Genomic DNA, 21,426 nt, shown 5'->3' with positions numbered 1-21,426 from the left:
AATTACACCACATTGATATTGTTTCCCTGGATTTATCCAAGGCCTTCGATCGGGCATGGAGGTACCCAGTGCTGAAAAGCCTTTTCGACTGGGGGATTCGTGGGAGATTAGGTCTCTTCGTTAAAAGTTTTCTAGAAAACCGGTCTTTCAAAACCGTTATTAACAACCACCAATCTTCTCTAAAAATCCCAGAAAACGGCTTCCCACAAGGCTCAGCACTTTCACCAACCCTCTTCAACATTGCCATGCAATCTCTATTCGAGATTATCCCGGACCATATAAAGGTCATAGTCTATGCAGATGACATCACTCTTATCTCTACGAGCTGCTTCGGCTTAATTCAGAGAAAGAGACTTCAAAAAACCTTAGACTCCATCCAAAACTGGGCTCTAAAAACAGGTTTTAAAATTTCCCCGGAGAAATCCAAACACATACATATCGGAAAAGCTCTCAGAAGGAGAACCTATCTTCAGCTCAACAAAATCCCGATCCCTACAATGAGGACATTGAAAATACTAGGGGTTACTTTCGACAAGAAACTCAACTTCCTATCACATTCCCAAAAGACCAAAATAGCCACCAGAAAGAAATTGAACATCATCAAGTCTATCGCAGGCAACCTAGCCTCTGGTCATAGAAAGACGTTGCTAAATGTTGTAAATGTTTGGTTGGTCCCACAAATCCTTTACGGAATAGGCACCTTCAGCCGTGGAGGGGACAGGGTGTTAAACACCATTCAACCAATTTACAATAAAGCAATTAGGCTCGCAATTGGCGCTTTTCCCTCCAGTCCTACTCTTGCTGTAATGGCAGAAAGTGGGCAACTTCCCTTCACCCACCTGGTAACAAAAGCCATCACCAATAAAGCCATCCGTCACTTGTCACTCCCCGAAAGCGACCACAATGTCCCATTAATACATAGGGCTAAAACATGGTTCAAAAATCTCACGAACAAAGATCTTCCCGATATATGTGAACGTTCATCTGCGACGGGAAGAAATTGGAACGTCAAACCGCCGAACATTAACCTTGAACTTCTCAAGGCAGTTCGGGCGGGAGACCCTTCTCCAAAAGTCAAAGCCTGCTTCAATAACCTCGTTGCATCCAATTTTCAAATCAACCACCAGGTATACACAGATGGTTCAGTCAGTGCCGATGGAGTTGGATGTGGAATCTTTGAGAGTAGATACACTGGTAGCTTTTCTCTTCCACCGCAATGCTCCATCTTCAGTGCGGAAGCTTTCGCCCTTTTAATAGCTACCCAAGAATGCACCCATGAGTTTCTTCCTACCACAATATTCTCAGACTCAGCTAGCTGTCTCCACGATCTTCTAAGTGGAAACAGCAAACACCCATGGATTAAGCAAACAGAAGAGGCTGCTTCAAATAAAAACATCTCCTTCTGCTGGGTTCCTGGTCACTCAGGAATCCGCGGAAACACAGCCGCCGACATACTGGCCGGCAAGGGCAGCAAAATAGATCCCCCAGACATGCCCTGTCCTCCATCTGACATTGTCCGCTGGGTAAAACAGCAAGTCCGTGAAAGCTGGGACATAGGCTGGATAAACAGCCGTCCCACTCATCTTCATAAAATTAAAAATTCCACTCTCCCTTGGGATGACCACCTCAATAGTAGGTAAAGGCAAGTCCTTACCCGTCTTCGAATTGGGCACACTAACTTCACCCACTCACTGTTCTGCAGAGCCGAAAAACCCCAATGTGCTTGCAACGAAGCTCCGGTTTCCGTTAGCCATCTTTTACTTGAATGTCAACATACCAAAGATGCTCGAGTCCGACACAACATAGGTCAGAGTCTCCGAGATATCCTCAGTAGAGACGAGACCCAAGAAACCAATTTAATTGCGTTTCTGAAAGAAACCGACTTCTTTGGTAAAATCTAAACCGAAATACTAAATACCTTGGAAAGTGCTTATTAAAGTTCGCCACTTCACAGTCATGTATGCGTGTTTATGTGTGTATACACATGTATGTACGGGTCGGAAGGAAGGTTTTCATACATGTATATACACGCATTCAATAATAATAAATAACAAATAATATAATATATACTTTCATCCCCACATCTATCTTCTATCCATTACATTATACTTTAATGAACTTCCTATTCCTACAGCCACACTCACCAAGGAGGATAAATTCATTAAATAAACCTCTCCATTTTTCAGCTATACTATATACCATTAAATTCAAAACCACTATATTTTATTATCTATTCAAACTGTATTTCATTTCATATCACCCCGCCCCACACCTACTCCTCCCCTCTTTCCTTCCCATACCACTCCCACCCCCTCCCAATCCACTAATCCCACCCAAATCCTTTCCACTCCTTTCCTTCCTATCCTCCTGAGAAGGGCCTTTTTGTTTTTTGGCTTTGGAACGCGCCTTTCGCTGGGTCACTTGTGCTTCGTTACTGCTTTGGTCCTCGGATCAGTAAATTTTTACTTTTCTTTACAGCATATATTAAATATCTTATGAAGCATAGGATCCCTTCCTACCTTCTTCTTTAACCGAGAGTCGAGCGGACAGGTCTGATGAGTGATTTTGTTGGTTTCCCTTTCGCCAGTCCCCTCTGGGCTGGTTTTATTGTGGCTCTTCACTGGGCTAGAGGCGAATGAACTGCAAAGCTTTAAGCCTCTTAAAAACAAAGAAACAAACAAACAAAAATAAATTCATTACGATTTGTTCGCTCGTTGGATTCACATGCAGGCTAAAAAGGGTCCTTTTCAGGATCACAAAATTATCTTCAATCTAAAGAGTTTATTGTTTTGTTATTACTCGATATCCCCATCTTGTTCGGCTAAACCTTTCTGTTTAGCGATTGCATTTGCCACTCGCCACAGCTTTCACAGTTGGAAAATTTCTTCCCATCCAGCTTGTGACATATTGTACAGTAAATTACATTCAATGGCACGTCGCATTACCACCACTCAGTATCGGATTGGAGGTAATTTAAACCTGTAATTGATCATTTGCGATGACAGTGATACAGTGTCGACTTTAAACGTGGGGTCATAATATGGACCCCGAACTCTATGTTTACAAAAATGTCCAACTAAATATGTCGCATTACAGGTCCGTCCAATTAGCTAAATGTCGAGATAAGTGTAAATTACTGTACTTTCAATCTAGAAACAATTTAAGAATTGGTGAAAATCAATAAGCTCAGAACAACTGCCAAATTTACATACTCATCAGATCCTGGCAAACAAATTATGAAAAAATCAATTTGTGTTTTATTATTATTTTGGATAATGTTTTAGAAAGCATTGAACTGTATTTCCTAAACTCTTTTTTGGAAGGTTTAATGGCCCTGAAAAGCGCCTTGTTTTATGGAATGGTTCCAATTTAGAAAACTTAGTACTCGTGGTTTTAAGAAAAACCATTTCGAACGCCCTCGATGCCGCCTTGTTCTGGTTTTGCCACCAAAGCAGATTGTATAAAGAACAAACTTTTTTCTTCCGCTACCTGCTGTCGTTTTGCGATTGCGTTTGCCACTCGCTGCAACTGCCTGTTGTTGTCTTGATGTCCACCGAACCGAATGTGGTCTGTTCTGAATGCGAGTTTTCTTATCGTCGCGAGCAGCTTTTCCACTTCGGCGGCCGAAACTATATAACGCCGGCTAGGTGGACTGATGCACTGATACTAACGCGCTCGCCTAGCTACCCTTGCGGGGAACTCCAGATCAACACGGTTCGAGCGGGATTTTGCCTTTCCCTTCACTTTTCCTCCTATACCATGTCCAGACATGGCTGCTTGGGTTGGTTTGTTGATGTGTTGTGATGCGAACCGATGTGGTGTACGGTTCGAATGAGAATGATCGTTACGGCAGCGGAGCGGGGATTTTTAAGCTGACTGGCTGGCTCGAGAATTACGCATGTGTGAGACTGCGACCAATGTTTCTTTCTTTTTTCTCCTTTTTCCTTTCCAATCGTGGTTCATTCTATTTCGCTGCTGCTCTGGTTGCCCGTTTTGGTCGGTTCGATTTGAGGAGCACAAAATGGACCAATCAAAAATGGGCACATAGTGCATTTTGACAATGCTTGATATTTCACAATTATTGAATTATTTATCTCAAGAAAAATGAAATGTTATTCGTTATGATAGATGCGTAGATATATTTCCTATCAATTGATGCAAAAACCTTTGCGATCTATTGAGAAATGCTCAAGTTATAAGCGTTTCAAATCTTGCATTTTTTCCTACTTGTTCAGTGCCTAGATTTCCATTTCACCCCCTATATCTTCCGGTTAGACGTAGTCCTACGTCAAAAATTATATTCTTCACGTAAACAAGAGATGAAAATGTGGACACTTTTTAGTCAGTGAATTGTATGGAGTTCCACTGCTGTGGTGTAAGGTCCGCTATACACTATGTGTAGTGCTTGTCTTTTAAGTGTGTTTTTGATCGGATTCGTTATTTTGGGGTAGATTGGCAGAGTAATTCTCTTTATGTCGTCTATCTCCGGTTGTAGTGTTGTGATGTCTAGTGTGTATTTTTTGCGTTTGTGTTTTCGAAGAATCCTTTCCACAAATTCCTTCCCGTACCCATTTGGCCGCTTTGTAAATATTTTCTTTTTATTTCGCAAACTCTTCTTGTTCCATGGGAACATTGTAAAGGCGATGTGCCATGGAATGAAAGGCGGCTTGTTTTTGCGCACCAAAATGGTTGGAATCGCTCTTTATAAAACGGTCAGTGGAAGTTGGTTTGCGGTAGATTTCAAATTTCAGGGTGTTGTCTTCTTTCCTGGTAATCTCCAAGTCCAGGAACGGTAATTTTCCATCCACCTCTTTTTCACAAGTAAATGTGATCGAATCGTGACGAGAATTCAGCATATCGAGCGTTTTGCCTAGGTAGCGCTCTTTCACCGATGCAAAAATGTCGTCTACGTATCGTCTCCATGTTCGAGGGAAGAGTTCTTCTTTTTCAATTTCAATTTCAACCTCAAAGTCGCACATGAATATATTCGCCAGAAGAGGTGAAAGTTTACTACCCATGCTCAAACCAAACGTTTGCTTGTAAATTTTCCCCCTGAATGCGAAAAAATTCTACACACTTCGGCAACAAGAAGGTAAGCCTCAATGTGATGATGTGGCGCACGACTTCGTTCCAAGTGTCGGCGTAGGCTTTTTAAAGCTTCTACGACGGGTACGCTAGGGAAAAGGGCTGCAACATCTAACGATACTAATATTTCCCCGCGTCTTACCTTAAATCCTTCGAGCTGTTTGACAAAATCCACCGAATTTTTAACGCTTTTCCCGTGGGTTACGGGATATTTCTTCATCTCTTCTACTAACCACCCCGCCATTTTTTCCGTGGGCGTTCTTATGTTTGAGGAGATGGGCCGCATTCCCACAGGGTTTTTGTGGATCTTCGGTAGACAGTACAGTAACGCAATCGTCAGCTTGGGTTTATTTCAAAAATTTCTAGAGACTTCACTGATCCCTACTGCCTGAAGTCGCTTTACAGCTCTCTTGTTCGGCCAATTCTGGAAACAGTATCTGTAGTATGGAACCCTTACCAGCACATGTGGAGCAACAGGATTGAACGAATTCACAAATGCTTCATCCGCAGAGCGCTCAGGCATCTGCCTTGGCGTGATCCGCGGAACCTACCGCCATATACAACTAGATGTCAATTGCTGCATCTGGATACGCTTGAGCGACGTAGATGTATACAGCAAGCCACTTTCGTTGCAAAACTAATTTTTGGTGGAATTGATGCACCTAATTTGCTCCAGATGGTGAACTTTCGCGCTTCCAGTCGCATTCTGCTATCCTCGTATTTGCTGCAAACACTCCCGCATCGTTCAACGTTTGGTCATCATGAGCCGATTACGGGAATGATAAGGACATTTTCGTTAGTAGAGGAATTTTTCGATTTTGAAGAGACGTCACTACGCTTCAGAAACAGGATAGAGAATTCAGATGTGCTTAGTGTTATGTTTTAATGTGTGTGTGTTTTTTTTACTATAGGGTTGGGGAAAAATAAATGTCGTATTTCTGATCGAAATTTGACGCTTTATTTAACATACTTAAAATTATCTAATTTAAGTCAAATATGCGCCGTTTTGTTCGCAAACTTGTTGTCATTTAGAATGCAATTTCATTATCCCACCCTTATAAAGCCCACCCTCCTTATTTGCAAAAAACTCAGACAGCCAGTTTTCGCAAGCCTCTTTTGAGGCCAACTTCGTATCACCAAGAGCGTTTTGCATGGACCGGAAAAGATGATAATCACTTCGAGCCAGGTCCGGAGTATACGGTGGGTGCAATAGGGCATCCCATCCGAGCTCCCGTAGCTTCTGGCGGGTCATCAAAGATGTGTGAGGCCGAGCGTTGTTCTGGTGGAAAACAACACAGGGATGGTGCCCTATTGATCATTTCTTGCCGCTTCTGGTCAATCGCCTGCTGCAAACGGTCAAGCTGTTCACAGTAAAGAACCGAGTTGAGGGTCTGACCATAGTTGAGCAGCTCATAGTGGTTAATTCTCTTCCAATCCCACCAAACATACAGCAAAACCTTCCTGGCCGTCAATCCGGGCTTGGTGATGGTTTGGGCCGGCTCACCGCGCTTCGACCACGACTTTTTTCGCTTTAGGTTGTCGTACGTGATCCACTTTTCATCACCAGTCCCCATCTTCTTCAAAAACGGGTCGAGTTCGTTCCGTTTCAGCAGTGCCTCGCAGGCGTTGATTCGGTCTAAAAGATTTTTTTGTGTCAACTCGTGTGGCACCCATACATACAACTTTTTTTAGAATCCAATCTTCTGCAAATGGTTCCAAATGATTTTATGGTCTATACCTAGTTCCTGGCCAATCGAACGAGTGCTCACATGCCGGTCTATTTGGATGATTTCAACGATTTTATCAGTTTCCACGACGATTGGCCTACCAGTACGGGGTGTATCTTCGAAAGCCACTACACCAGCACATAATCGATCAAACCAACGCTGCGCTGTGCGAATCGTTACAGTATCGGGTCCATCAGCAGCTAAAAGTCACCTTCTAAAATTGGAACGAATTCAATATCATTGTCTGCGTATAGCTCTCGGCTGTATGCACTCAACGCATAACATGAGTCTCGAGGTTCTAGCAGGAGTAACTCCTCTACAGAACCGATTCTGGGAACTTTCTCTCAGAATACTGGTGAAATGCGGTATCACGAACACACTTGTGATTGAAAACTTTGATAAAATGCTTCATCTAAATATACAATCTCGGTTTATGAGAATTTATCATCACTATATTTCATCAGATATTTGTCTTCCATCGTTTACTCCAGACCGTGCTCACTTCACCATCAGCAGTTCCTCAATTGAATACGATCTGTCGATGAAACAAGCAATACTTGGGATTTCAGATCAGCTTCGACCAACTTTCATTCCCCGTATTTTTAACCGAAAGTACCAAAAAGTCAATTGCATGAAAAGATACTTCACTGATGGGTCTCGCCTCAATGGATCCACTGGCTTCGGTGTTTTCAATGAAAATTCAAGCGCCTTCCGTAAACTGCAGGAACCTTGTTCCGTTTATGTTGCTGAGCTGGCAGCAATCGACTTCGCATTGGGGATGATCTCCAACAAGCCTGCAGACCATTACTTCATTTTCTCGGATAGTCTCAGTTCGCTTGAGGCTCTCCAGTCGATGAAAACTAGTAGGCACCCATCTTATTTCCTCACAAAAGTGAGACAGCAGATGAGTGCACTGATCGAAAGATCTTATAAGTTAACCTTTGTTTGGGTCCCCTCTCATTGCTCAATTCCTGGCAATGAGAAGGCGGACACTCTCGCAAAGGTGGGTGCCCAGGAAGGCGAATTGTTTGATAGACAGATTTCATACGATGAATTTTTCCAATTACTGCGTCAGAGTTCCCTCTTGAGTTGGCAAACCGATTGGGACACTGGAAGTCTGGTTATATTCAATTATTCCAAAGGTTTCTTCGAGAGCGTGGTTCAAAGGTTTGGACTTAAGTCGTGACTTCATTCGTGTAATGAGTAGACTTATGTCCAACCACTACTCGCTAGATGTGCATCTCCACAGAATAAATCTTGTTCAAAGCAACGTCTGTCGGTGTGGAAACGGTTACGATGACATCGATCACGCAGTTTGGCAATGTACGGATAATTACGCAGCCAGAGAGTACCTTTTGAATGCCCTTGAGGTCCAAGGAAGACAACCCTATGTTCCTGTTAGAGACGTGTTGGGAACTCGCGACATCTGCTATATGCAGTTGATCTATATGTTTGTGAAACGGTCTAGTATAAGTATTTAATGCTTTTGTGTTTTTCTTTTTCGTTATTAGTTTGTTTGTCTTGTCCCCCCATCTCACCGTCGCCCACCCTCGACAGCTAGTCGAACAGCAGATGCTATCCCTGGTCGTTATGCACAATGCTACAGTGCGTGCGGCAACCCTCGGTTGAGACAACGATACCTCATATCCATATCCCCAACCTGACCCGTCCCACAAAAATGTTGCCCTTTTAACCTCGAGTAAACCGCGAGTATTCAGTCGAATCCTACTAAACATAGAAATTAGTTGAAACATTGTATAAACAAACCTTGAATTAGCGGCTCCGCAAAGCTTATGCGATTGAGCCTTACAAATAAATGAACTGGATGAAAAAAAAGTATCGGGTCCATAAACTACACGAATTTTTTCGGTCGATAAACTACACGAATTTTTTTGGCCGCCTTCGTTGCAGTTTTACCTCGCAGGTAGTAAAAAGTAAAATATGGCGAATTTCTTGCTTGGTAGATTCCATATTTGACGCGCTATAACTTGAGACTGAAAAGGACAATCACAACACTGTCAAAACGACACTTGTAGCACAGATTCGTCTTTAAATAGCCGTATAGTATGACCCGATTCGATAAGTACAACACAAGATATGTTTAAGTGTTGCCATATATTGACAATATACGACATTTATTTTTCCCCAACCCAATACAGGTCGGACTCGATTATCCGGAGTATTGATTTTTTTTCACTCCGTATAATCGAATCCTCCGGATAATCGAGTCAAAACAATTTTTTTTCTTTATTTGTTTTTTTTTTGCATGTATTTTTCGTTTTTTTGAAAATAAAAGAGGAATTTGGTTTTTGATTCATCCTCTTAAAGTCAGAAAACACCTTTCTCACATGAAAAAAAAATTAATTTAGATTCTCTCAGGAGGTGATAGACGATCATATTTGATGAAAAAAATCCTCCTACGCATATGTTCGAATTTCAACAATGACAGAGTTACAGAACTTTTTTTTGGTTTCAGACTATGTTGCTTGAAACTGGCTCTACATTAAAAAGTACGCTACGGAAGACAATTATGATGGTTTCATTTGAAAGATGAGAAAATTTAGTACAGGATATAGTAGTGGAACAACTAAATTAGTGAATTTTAAAAACAGTTTGGAAGTAAAACACTTAAAAGTTAATAATTTTTAATGTGTTATTATTAATTTTATCCTAAAAATTTATATTAAACTAGATTGTTTCTATCAATTAAAATGAAGTTCTTTAACCGCTCCACAATTTGTTCTTTGACACACAACTTCTATCTTTCTTAATTTGGCTGCAATATAGATATAATCAATTCCTGGTGAAAATTCAAGCAAAATTTTCAAAAATCACGATTTTTACCCCACTGTACATGTAATAGCCACTTAAACTTCACCTTAAGGTTGAAAGGTTACATTTATTCATGAAATAAGCTATATTTCAAATATAAAAAAAAAAATCCAAACTGAATATAATCGAGTCAAAAATTGTATATAATCGAATCACATATAATCTAGTCTATATATAATCGAGTCCAACCTGTACTGTATTCTATTAGTCAAATCATTTCATTTGACACCAATATTGCAAATTGCAAAAAATACATAGTCGACCATTTTGTGGCGGCGACCTTTTCGAATTTACGTTGTTCATAGTGTAGTGTATTCTCCAAATCAAGCCATTCTGCCATTTTTTTGCGGCGGCCAAATTGAATTTTTCAAGATCATGGAATACGCAGTTTTATAATGACAGTAGAATTAAATGTATGTTCCAAATTTCAGATCAATCATTCAACAGGAACGGGGTCAATTTTCTATTAATGTGGGACAACCCAACAAACATTCAAACATACATAGAAACAGGTCAAGCTGAATGAAACCATTCAAAAAGTAATTAGTTGTTTGGGGACTGCGGGCATCTTGAAATTGGATTTTTAATTATCTGCTATGTTCTACTAGTCGAGAACTTTCTTTTGATACATTTTTGGACATTTTTCATAAATAACTGTGTTCTACTAGTCAAGCCTTTTCATTTGATACCCATATTGATAGGGTTCTGGGAAAATAGGTAATCCGCCATTTTGTAGTGGTCGCCATCATAGATTTGCATTTTTCATAAATAACTGTATTCTACTAGTCAAGCCCTTTCATTTGATACCCATATTAAAGGGGTTGTGAAAAAAATATATATGGCGCCATTTTGTGGTGGTGGCCATTTTGGATTTTAATTTTTCATAAACAACTGTATTCTTCTAGTCAAGTCTTTTCATTTGATACCCATATTGATGGGGTTGTGAGAAAATATGTAATCCGCCATTTTGTAGTGGCCGCCATCTTAGATTTGCATTTTTCACGAATAACTGTATTCTACTAGTCAAGCCCTTTCATTTGATACCCATATTGATGGGGTTGTGAAAAAAATATATATGGCTCCATCTTGCGGTGGCGACCATTTTGGATTTGCATTTTTCATAAATAACTGTGTTCTACTAGTCAAGCCCTTTCATTTGATACCCATATTGATGGGGTTCTGAGAAAATATGTAATCCGCCATTTTGTAGTGGCCGTCATCTTGGATTTGCATTTTTCATAAATAACTGCATTCTACTAATCAAGCCCTTTCTTTTGATACTTCCGGATAATCGAGTCCGACCTGTATTTGTAATTATCTTACTTCATTAAGGCGATGCTGTCAGATGAACTTTAATTTAAACAAATAAACAAATTAACAAAAAACCATGGATAACAGCTATTACAACCATCCTCCTTAGGGGCTTTGAACCCTCTGCTCTGGTTCTCAACTGTTAAAGGCAGAGCTGCAATCCATCACCGTCAATGTCACAAAAAAGCTGACCATAGTCACTCAAATCCTCTCACGGCACGTGATATCCAAATATTCAGTAGTGATACTCACTATTTTGTTTCTGACACCTAACCAAATGACGGTTGGTTCCAATGCCTCTCACTGCCGATCGCTCTGTTTACAACTTTACGTTACGAGAGCGGTGGTTGTGGCGTATGATGGTAGTAGAAATGTGAGTGATCAGACAGTTCCAATCATTCTTGACAATCGCGACGGTTGTTTAGATTCGTTTATTCGATTATCGATTAATCGTGGGGCCAATATTCGATTCATTCGAACAATTGTCTTTCAGTATTCGATTAATCGAGCGAATATTTATTTCTTGTAGTTAAAATGAACAGACATATATAATAAAAAATATTATGGTGTCATGATTTTAAAAATTACATTAAATATAATTTTCAAATGAACATGGTGCAGCATAATGGTTTTTGAATGAAATGGTATTTAAGTATATTGATAAATTTACCATTTCATAATTATTTTGCGGATCATGAAAACGAACCGATCGAAAACCGACAATGCGTGTTTTTTTTTATTTTGTGTTAATCATTACCAGAACTATTGAAGTTTAGTTAATAAACGTGTGATGAACACAAAAATTTAATTTTTTCATAAAACGAAAGAAAATTGCGATCTCGAAGAATCGCTTAAAAATCATCCACTTGCATTGAGGCTTTATTGAAAAACTTCTTATACCGTGTCATTAACTGCGCCACGAACAATTCCAGATGGAATATATGTTTGCTTCCTTGTTGCATCCGGTGTTCATAGTACCCGGCAAAATTCAACAATTTTCAAGGAATGTGCTGAAATGCAAATAGTGTTGTTACATTCAAGAAACAAACAAATGACAATCTTACATAGAAAATTTTAAGAATATCCTCCTAAGATAGAGCCGGCACTCTTACTCAAGCAACGACTCCTAACCGCGGGGATAACCCGCGAAGTAGAATTGGCGCACAAAATCAATCTGCACGTAGACAAATACTTTTCAATGGTTCTTCTCAGCGCATCCTGGGTATCTTTGATCAGCTAATCCACTTCGGACAAGACGAGTCTCATATTCCCTCTACCCACTGGGATCAATTTGCTTGATCAAATTCGACACGACCACCCTGTTATATATCACGGCAACCGATGAATTCAACTCGATGTGGTAATTACTGCTGATGCTCCTGATTTCCACCTTCCGGTTCGAGGGCGTTGTGAAATTCATTATCTCATTGCGTAGCCGTTCCGCGCCCGGTTGGTAAAGTTTCCGCAGCAGACACATGATGCGAGTTTTGTTACTGGCCTGGAAGGGCCGTAGAACATGCGGGAAGTCTCCCTGGGAGCAAAGATTGATCAGATGCGTAACTTGCGTTTTGTGGTAGTCCAGTTTGGATAGCTGGCGCGGTCGGTAGCGGTCAACCCAGAGAGCCATTGTACATAAAAATATTTGATGTATAATGTATACAAAAATACTTGGTGACTTGTTGTTTTCGTGTTGGCCTTTGTCAAAGTAAATGTCATCACCTCCAGAGTAAATAAAGAGTAGAAATGCCATATCCCTGCAGCTTGCAACTGAAAATATAAGTCTGCAACAGGATAGGCAGGACATCAAACATCAGTAAAATTGCGAATATGTCTACAAATTTAGCATCGTTGCAACGATGAGAAACAAATTTGGTAAAAAAAATCGAAGTCGAACGTGTTTCAAAATGCATCATTTTGCTAATTTCAAACCCGATCGGGATCCGCAATAGAGGGGATAATCAAGGCGTGTCATTCCACAAACTAAGTACTAATACAAATGACACGTGTAATACTACGTAGAGTCGGCGAAGTGCCACTAAAAACATTAAGGCCATCTGAAAAGATGAAAAGAAAATACATGCCTGAAAATACAATATTCTTCAAATTGTATTTAAAATGAAACTGTATATTCACATCTGGCATCCCTGGCCGTAAAGAACGAACACAAAGAGGCGAATGTTGTGAATATCGCCAAACACCAAACCATCAGCTAGACTTTTGAGTGTCGCACTATTCTGACATTTCAGCAACAGGACACTCACCAAAGAGCTCGGATTTCTACTGTCAAGTAAAAGCTCACCATGTGTTAGTGTTGTGATAATACTCTTCTCACACTATTGAACTGGCTTTGAGATGGTCACCAAAGATAATCGTCGTACAAAATTTGTTGATTATCTTTGTGTGAGTACCATCACTTGATTCTCACGACAAATCGCAGCTCTGGTTAAAGGGTTCTTTATCAGCGCCAGCTTATACGCAGATTTGTGTGATTTCACTAGCCTGTTTTCAAAGCAATTTACAAGCTTTTGGAACAAGTTTCCGGGTCAATAATTAACAAGCTTGGACATTTTGTTTTCCGATTGAAGTGATTATCATACCACTCCGTTCAGCCGGCAAGAAGGTATTAACGTTCAAAACCTTGCACTCCTAGTGTAATGCTTTGAACTTACACTCCATTAGCATTGAGCAAGTTGGCGTAATGCTTTGAACTTACACTCCAGTATAGAAATGAAAGACGCAGTCCTACATAAAAAATAATAAATCCATCTTCAAATATACCTTGACTAATCACCAAATTGTCCCAATGCCCAACTTTAATTTAAACGTCACGTCACGAAAATCCGTTATTGTTTGACTTTCCAGAGAAGGGTCCCCTTTAAGGTTGAATTTTTGATAACCTTATTCGTTGGTTTCATTGGAGTTATATGACCATCCTCTGTATCCTACTCTGTACCTACTCGGAATGATACACAATTAACTTTTTTTCTCACTCTCACTTTCTAATTTCAAGGAAAAGTTCATTGAAACATATTTGACGAAATCCAGCTGTGTTGAGGAGCCTTGTCCAAGCGCTGCTGATGTAGCGGAAGTTCAACGTGAAGTACGGTGCTTCACTTTAGCATCCCATTTATTCTGGAGCTTGTGGGCTATTGTGAACATGTATCAGGAAATTGAGTTTGGATATAGGGTAAGCCTAATCAATCATTAATAACCTTATCGTGATTCTATAGTTTGTATTTTTCGCAGGAATACGCAATCTGTCGGCTGAATCAATACGAGATCTCCAAAAACATATATTCAGAATTTACGATCAACACAAAACATGCGCCAGTAACGAACTCCGAAAAATGAGTTTTCCAAAATTCCACAACCCTTTTGAATCACGAAGCATTTCACAGAGTCTGATCGGAACAGGTGAAATAACTGTCTTATAGAAAACATTTCTAGCGAATTGGAAACGTCACATAGAAATATCATTTCTACCAGTATTAGTACCCATTTTGATGTTTAAACATGATTAGTTTTGCTTCGTTTTTATCCAGTGTCCACCAGTTGATCTGATTTATACCTTCATTCATTGTACAATGTACATTGTATTTTAAGACGTGGCAAACATAATCTATAGCCAGTGGCGAACAGAAACCAATAAGATCGACGATTGTAATGTTACTGTTGTCGATTTCAGCATACAGAAAAAAAATCGTAGCTCGTCATAATAAATGTTCGACTCCGTGTCAATCGTTTTGATAAAAATTAAACGGCTTCATCAGATATCGTGGAGGAATTGTGTGATTTGAAATTGAATTTACATAATATCGGATGTTGGGAAAAGTTCGTGACGTTTTCATGTTAATATTCACTGCCCAAAATGAGTTGAAATGAGATAACAAAAATCATAAAACTTCTCCGACCCACTTTTGACCGTTAATATTTATTAAATAGATAATAAATATAAATTGTTCACAGTCGTGATCATTCATTCAAAAACAAGGAAAAAATGGTTTTCCATTATTGAGTGGAGTCGGTGTTTACGTCAACTATGCATATTTGGGCAGTTCACCAGTTGGATTGATAGTGTGAAAATGAATTTACCTCCTTTTTTATACCCGATTCAATAACAAAAGAGCACACGACTGCAAATCTCATCTAATGACACACGATAGTTTCGCCTTTCGCCGCCGGAAATAATGTGGTTCAAGGATTTTGTTCTATGGTTAAAAATCGGTTGATTCTAAAAAATTACACTCAGACTATAAAGTGAATAATTTCCCAACTTTTACTCAACGTTTCTGCGGAATCGATTGTGATCGAGCGCGTGTTCGTAAAATTTGAGGAATCATAGAAAAAAGTTGAAAAAGTTCTTATCATTCTCGTAATCATATTAATTTTATTTGAATTATTTTACATTTCCTTCTATGAATAAGTTTCGAGCAGCATCTTGGATCGCGATTGAAATACACTAAACTGAGACTGTTACAAAAAGAAGAACTGTTTTTTGCAATAGTCAAAGATGAATTCATCTATTGGGAAACCGCCACAATCTTTTTTCAACAACCAATATAACAACAATGACTGATTGTAGGTAGACCAAAATCAAATTAAAGGGGTGTCTTTTTTATCGTATTGATTGTTATATATGTGTGTACCATTCGTAAATTTGGTTTATAGTATATTCTGGTTGTTCCAATCATAGATAATTAAACAGAAGCTTAACGTAAAATCCTGAACATATCAACAAAACGACCTTAATGTAGTTGTTAAGATGGAAATTGAATTATTAGGGATGAGAAACAAATGTAACGAGGAAAACAGAAAGGCAAAACACAAATGTCTATTGGTATAAACCCAATATGCTCACAATAAGCTAATACTAAATTTTCACGAACGATAACCACGATTCATAAGCCGTATTCGTTCTAACTTCCATCGAAACTAAATTGTGTACTTAGCTTACTACTTAATATCGTAATTTTCGAACGCTACAAAATGTGATGATACTGCAGGGTGAAACATGAAACAGCCTAGAGGGGGGGGGGGATCTTTCTTTTTGGTCACGAATTTGGCTTACAAAACCTGAATATCAACGAATTCCGTATTTAATGAAGCAAAGCGCTGGTGATTATTCGATTTTTTTGTCAATAAAACATTCAACTTCTTAAATACTTGTTTAAAAACAATATCACAGTCCCCTACGAGTATTGAATGATTCGAATGGTTTGATGAAACAACAAAAGGTTTTATTGTTTACGCTATGCTTTGAAGAAAATCATGGTGCTTCTACAAAATAAATTTTTTCAATGAAAGCTTTCAACTCTAATATAGAGGAATCAAAAGCCTTTCAATATATTTTAAATCTAAATTAATGAAAATGCAAGGCCAAATGTCTGGTAAGTGCACAACCCGTGAAAGGAATGGTCCGATTTGAGCCGCCTTTATGTTGTTGTATTCATCTCTTGAATTTGAAATGAATTTCCATATGTTCTACAATTACATCATTCTTAGTTCATTCGATGTTTGCGCTAAACAAATTGATCTTTGTTGGAAAGGGAAAATGGATTTTCAGGCGAAATGACGCACTCCTATCCGAACGAAAAAAAAATGGAAGGCCAAATTTGTTGGTAAGTGCACAACCCGTGAAAGGAATGGTCCGATTTGAGCCGCCTTTATGTTGTTGTATTCATCTCTTGAATTTGAAATGAATTTCCATATGTTCTACAATTACATCATTCTTAGTTCATTCGATGTTTGCGCTAAACAAATTGATCTTTGTTGGAAAGGGAAAATGGATTTTCAGGCGAAATGACGCACTCCTATCCGAACGAAAAAAAAAATGGAAGGCCAAATTTGTTGGTAAGTGGAAAACCCGAGAAAGGTATCGTCCGATTTGAAAAGCTTTGAGGGAAAGTTCAAACAAAAAAATTCTTATATGTTCTGCAATGACATCTTTATTAAACCAGTTGAATTTCACGTTTGCGGAATTAAGCTTCGTGTTTCGTTGGTGTGAAGCGAAAATGGCGACAAATTCTCAGGTGGAATAACGCGCTTTGCAAATAAAAATTATGAATCAAAATTTACTTTTCTGTATCAAGCATGTAATGTTCGCTTAGTAAGAAATCGGGAATGTTCGAAAGAATTCATATCAACGAGGGGACGAAGTTCGCCGGGTCAGCTGGTACAAATAAAAAATTCCATTGTCAACTATTCAAATCAATCGCTGTCCTTCTAACCCACAGTTCCCCTACAAGCATAGTTCCTCCACATGCTTTGAAATGAATGAGTATTGAGAATGAAATGAATGATGCAACATTGTAAGCAAGTTTTCATTCATTAATTCGAATGAATCAATGCAACAAATACATCAAATGGTGCGTGTTCACTTCAGTGTGACGTGAACGACAATTTTTGTGTGTAGCTTAGTCGGTGTTGATCGGCCGCTTAAGTAGGGAACGTTTTTGTGTCATTAGACTCTCTCTCTCCTGGATAATATGCTAATATCAGTGTGATAATGCAAACAACAGCTACTGATTAAAGTAAATCATCATTACTTGACAAAAATCGGTGAAGAATAATTATAAGGTTCTCAGTGTCAAACATTTAAAGTGCGAATATTACTGGAACAATTACTATATGGTTGTGATTTCTTAATACAACGTTAATTTCAACTAACAGATCTGTTATGTTGGAATATGTTGAATATATAAATGCAAAAAAAATCCTTATTATATATTAACAACATGAAGAACAAAGTGTAAACATATGTGTTGTTAATATTTTATTTTGAAACCAAGGTTCTCAATTATAAACCACAAATACAGTAGAATCTCGATTATCCGTGGTATTGAATGGGAAATTCAGCGCGGTAACGAAAATCGCTGATAAAAGAACTAAGGACTAAAAATATAGTAAAAACATGAAGAAAAGAAGATATTTCAGCATGAAAACTATGTTTTATCAATACATGAATCATTAAACTATCATCTATATTGTCAGTCGTCAGATAATGTGAAAGTCATGATCAAAACAAAAGTGCGAAAGCCTACCACACACACTGACAAATTTTGGCAAGGCCTATAGAATCACTATGGAACTCGATCGCGCTTAATCGAGATTCTACTGTTGATGTTGATGAGACCTTTCAATTGTGTCTTTGTATCGTCTGTTAATTGGATCATTCAAAAATAAACCAAAATTAAGAATAATTAGGGCATTGTTGTTAACATCAGTATGGTATGGTTTAGTCAACTTTCGCTGGTATCTAGAAAGATATTGAAAACAATCTTCCAAAACAAAGTCGACAATTGTAAGCATTTGATAACGATACGGTGCTCAGCAACTGCTTCTGAACAAAAAGGGACAAGAAAAATGACTGATTTCAACACTATTAATAGGTATGTAAAAATGATAAGATACGACATGAACGAAAACCATTTAAATAATGTTTTTCATCGAACACAAATTACGAATCAACTGTCATGTTTCCGTGAGAACTTCATTTTCAAATAATCGTGAGAGATTCTTACAACCGTAAACAATTAATCTCGATATTCTCTCTCGGATTTTTTTTTGCAATATACAATCTTCAGTTTGTTCTGTGATTTAGAGGCTAATGAACTGCAAAGTTTATAGCCTCTTAAAAACAAAGAATAGAATAATTTTGTAACTGATCGATACCAATCGCAATCTGAAGTGTCGGCGTTTCGTTTTCGCGGAGGAAACGACGCTTCACTTAGGCCGAGGGCATAGTGAATGCGATGCGATGCAGGTGCGGGCGCGGGATCGTTTGCGGGAAAGCCCTTTTGCTTACGACTGTGGAAATCAAATGCAAACCGCCCGGACCTGACATAGGGCCCTATTCCAGAAAGCGAGACGAGCAGACGAGCGCTCGTCTCGTTTGTTTTCATATTCCAGAAGCCGAGCTCGACTAAAAACAGACGAGTAGCTCGTCTGGCTCGACGACCGTTTGGCCGCGCTCGTCGATGAATCAGTCGAATCGTCTAGTTTGTTTGATGTCTTTGTTCACCTTGTTGATTGAAAGCATCGGTATTCTTCTGCTCCGTCTTTATCTTCAAAAATTGTTCCACGGCTTAACTAGTATTGCATAAGCAATGTAGTTTTGAGCTGCAACCATCAAATTCAACTCAGTAATTGCAAGATTTTACAGATTTTCAAATGGGCCTCTTCCAAACAACACAACACAACAATGTTTACATTTACACACTCACACTTACACTTACACACTCATATCCAGGAATACTAAATGACTGTTTTGAATATATTAACACAGCACGAAAAAGGTCTTCACATATTAAACGAAAATGAGTAATTTAAAACAACTACTTTATTAGAAATACATATATATATATATATATATATATATATATATATATATATATATATATATATATATATATATATATATATATATATATATATATATATAAATTCATAACAAAATGCTCGAGGAAAAATATGTTTTTTGAATATTTTGACACTGAGAAAAGAGTATCGATTAATCAATTTTAAAACTGTTTGTTGTTTTTCTCAAAACAAAAACATGTCTTCTCATCTGACATCACTGATTATACCGAGAAAAACTGACTGAAGCCTCTCCAGTCTACCAAATAAAACATTTCAATGAAACTCGTGTACTGGAATGGGATATTTTGCTCGTCTCGACAGTGACTGAAACCGAGACGAGACGAGACGAATTGCTCGTCTCGTTTTCTGGAATAGGGCCCATAGTAAATGCGATGCAAACGCGAAGTGGTGGTTGCCAGACGATTCATCGAACGAAAATAAAGATTGAGGTGTTGAATTATTATTTTCGTTTTGTTCGATGAATTATATAACTTTATTCTAATTCACATAATGCATTTAAAGAAAACGTTACGTTAGGGGTTTTCCATTTACCATGTTCACAGATAAAAACGATCTCACAATTCAACTGTTTACAAAATGAAGACATGATATCATATTTGCCATCCTTGTGCTGGGTTGTTTACATGTAGAATGGAGTGGAATGAAACATCAAGAAACGCGATATCTAAAGCGATCAGTATGTCATAGCACGCAATTAATCGCTCCGCATCGCATCGCATCACACCGCACCGCGTTTACTATGTCCTTGGCCTAACTCGTAGAACGTAGTTCAATGGCGTGCTGTTCATTTCTTTTTTACCGTAAAGTGTATACGGAAATAAGACCCTTTGACTTTGTGGGTTTGGCAAGAATTAGTGTAGCTCGGGGTTAGGGGTCTGCAATCATGGGTCGGTTTTATTGGTGTAACAAAGTTGTGTATCAGATCTAATCTCTCTTGAAAGGAGGATCATTGTAAATAAATAAAATAATGGCTTTAATAAATCCAGCAAAATTTTGAGTATGTTTTTCGACCTGCACGGGGGACCTATGAGTTCGAGACTTCAGCTAGATTCAGATTAAGTTGGCCGTTTCGTGATCAGTAACAGTAAGATACCCCTAATTCGACAGACCTGTTATGCGACACGAATAAACAGTAGCCAGATCTAGTTTATAGTTATTAGAATATTGATTTCCGCTTTGTAATCAGCTCTTGTCTCCCGGTATAACCGTGCTATTTATGCCTAAATTTATTGGCAATAGTTGTACTACTGCCGCCCCTCACCACTAATAATATTCCAGAAAACGAACACTTATTTTCTCTTCAAGTGTATTCGTATTCGAGTATTCGTTTTGCTTTTTTTTATTCTGTTATTCCCCCTTTCACTTAACTCTTCCTATCTATCAGCGAAGTCTATTTCTATTAGACCTACTTTCATTCCAAACCATGTGGCCAGATCAGTAGATTTCTTTACACCTCAGCCCGAAACTCTGGTTCCGCTTCGTTAGCTCCGGTTTTATCAGCTATCTCGACCACGGCCAGGTTGGCCACCGCTCTCCTAAACACTCCTTTCGTTGTTCGAACCATCGCTTGCCCACGATGTCATCTGTTCCTTCGATAACTTCCTCGACAATTCTACGCACTCACTTCTCACTACAAAATATTTTGAATACATTTATTCTGTTGATGCATATTAATAACACACTCATTTAGCTAACTATGCGCGCAAGAAAATTTCGCGAAAAGTTTTTTGCTGATTATTTATTCCAAAAAAATTAAAACAATCTCTATTCTAAGCAGTGGCGTAGTGTAGGAGAGGCGAAGGCGGGCGGTCCGCCCCGGGTGTCACCCCTCTCTGACCATGACAAGTCTATTATATTGAAAAAAATCATGATTTTGAATGAAGGTAACCGGTTATTACTTATGGTATTATCTAACAAAACAAATCACTATGGAAAAGTCCATGAAATCTTTCTTGGTTTTTTATGTTAATTATTTCGTCATACTACATATTTCAGTTCTGTACTGGGGTGTAAATTCAAAGTCTCGAGAACGAAGGGGTTACGTTCGGAGTACAAATTTTGAGAGTTAATATCTCTCTAACGGATGAACGAA

At 38.6% G+C, this 21,426-nt stretch overlaps 2 protein-coding genes and 1 long non-coding RNA gene across 17 annotated transcripts in view; 2 read left to right on the top strand and 1 right to left on the bottom strand.

Moving 5' to 3' along the window:
- The window catches only part of LOC129779720 (uncharacterized), an 87,355-nt gene extending 78,468 nt beyond the window's left edge, over positions 1 to 8,887 (bottom strand). The window contains exon 1 of the long non-coding RNA XR_008743753.1: positions 8,580 to 8,887. This is a non-coding gene — a long non-coding RNA (uncharacterized LOC129779720). The remainder of the gene's footprint in view (positions 1 to 8,579) is intronic.
- The window catches only part of LOC129779715 (choline/ethanolamine kinase), a 62,489-nt gene extending 46,465 nt beyond the window's left edge, over positions 1 to 16,024 (top strand). For 5 of the 7 annotated variants that reach the window (XM_055787357.1, XM_055787354.1, XM_055787353.1 and 2 more), the window contains exons 7-8: positions 13,966 to 14,142; positions 14,202 to 16,023. In XM_055787357.1, coding sequence (XP_055643332.1) covers positions 13,966 to 14,142; positions 14,202 to 14,306 — 282 coding nt within the window. In that variant the 3' untranslated portion in view covers positions 14,307 to 16,023. Of the gene's footprint in view, positions 1 to 4,118; positions 13,576 to 13,965; positions 14,143 to 14,201 lie in introns of those variants that run through there. The other 2 variants (XM_055787352.1, XR_008743750.1) reach the window with 2 other exon arrangements.
- Positions 16,025 to 17,352: 1,328 nt separating this feature from the next.
- The window catches only part of LOC129779711 (peroxisomal acyl-coenzyme A oxidase 3), a 31,863-nt gene continuing 27,789 nt past the window's right edge, over positions 17,353 to 21,426 (top strand). Inside the window, exons 1-2 of one of the 9 annotated variants that reach the window (XM_055787340.1) lie at positions 17,353 to 17,485; positions 18,150 to 18,343. In XM_055787340.1, coding sequence (XP_055643315.1) covers positions 18,180 to 18,343 — 164 coding nt within the window. In that variant the 5' untranslated portion in view covers positions 17,353 to 17,485; positions 18,150 to 18,179. Of the gene's footprint in view, positions 17,586 to 18,149; positions 18,344 to 21,426 lie in introns of all 9 variants that reach the window. The other 8 variants (XM_055787344.1, XM_055787342.1, XM_055787343.1 and 5 more) reach the window with 8 other exon arrangements.

Source organism: Toxorhynchites rutilus, chromosome 3 (assembly GCF_029784135.1).
Source record: "Toxorhynchites rutilus septentrionalis strain SRP chromosome 3, ASM2978413v1, whole genome shotgun sequence".
Lineage (NCBI taxonomy): Eukaryota > Metazoa > Arthropoda > Insecta > Diptera > Culicidae > Toxorhynchites > Toxorhynchites rutilus.
The sequence above is the reverse complement of the archived record's forward strand: the minus strand, read 5'-3'. Positions and strand labels throughout refer to the sequence as shown.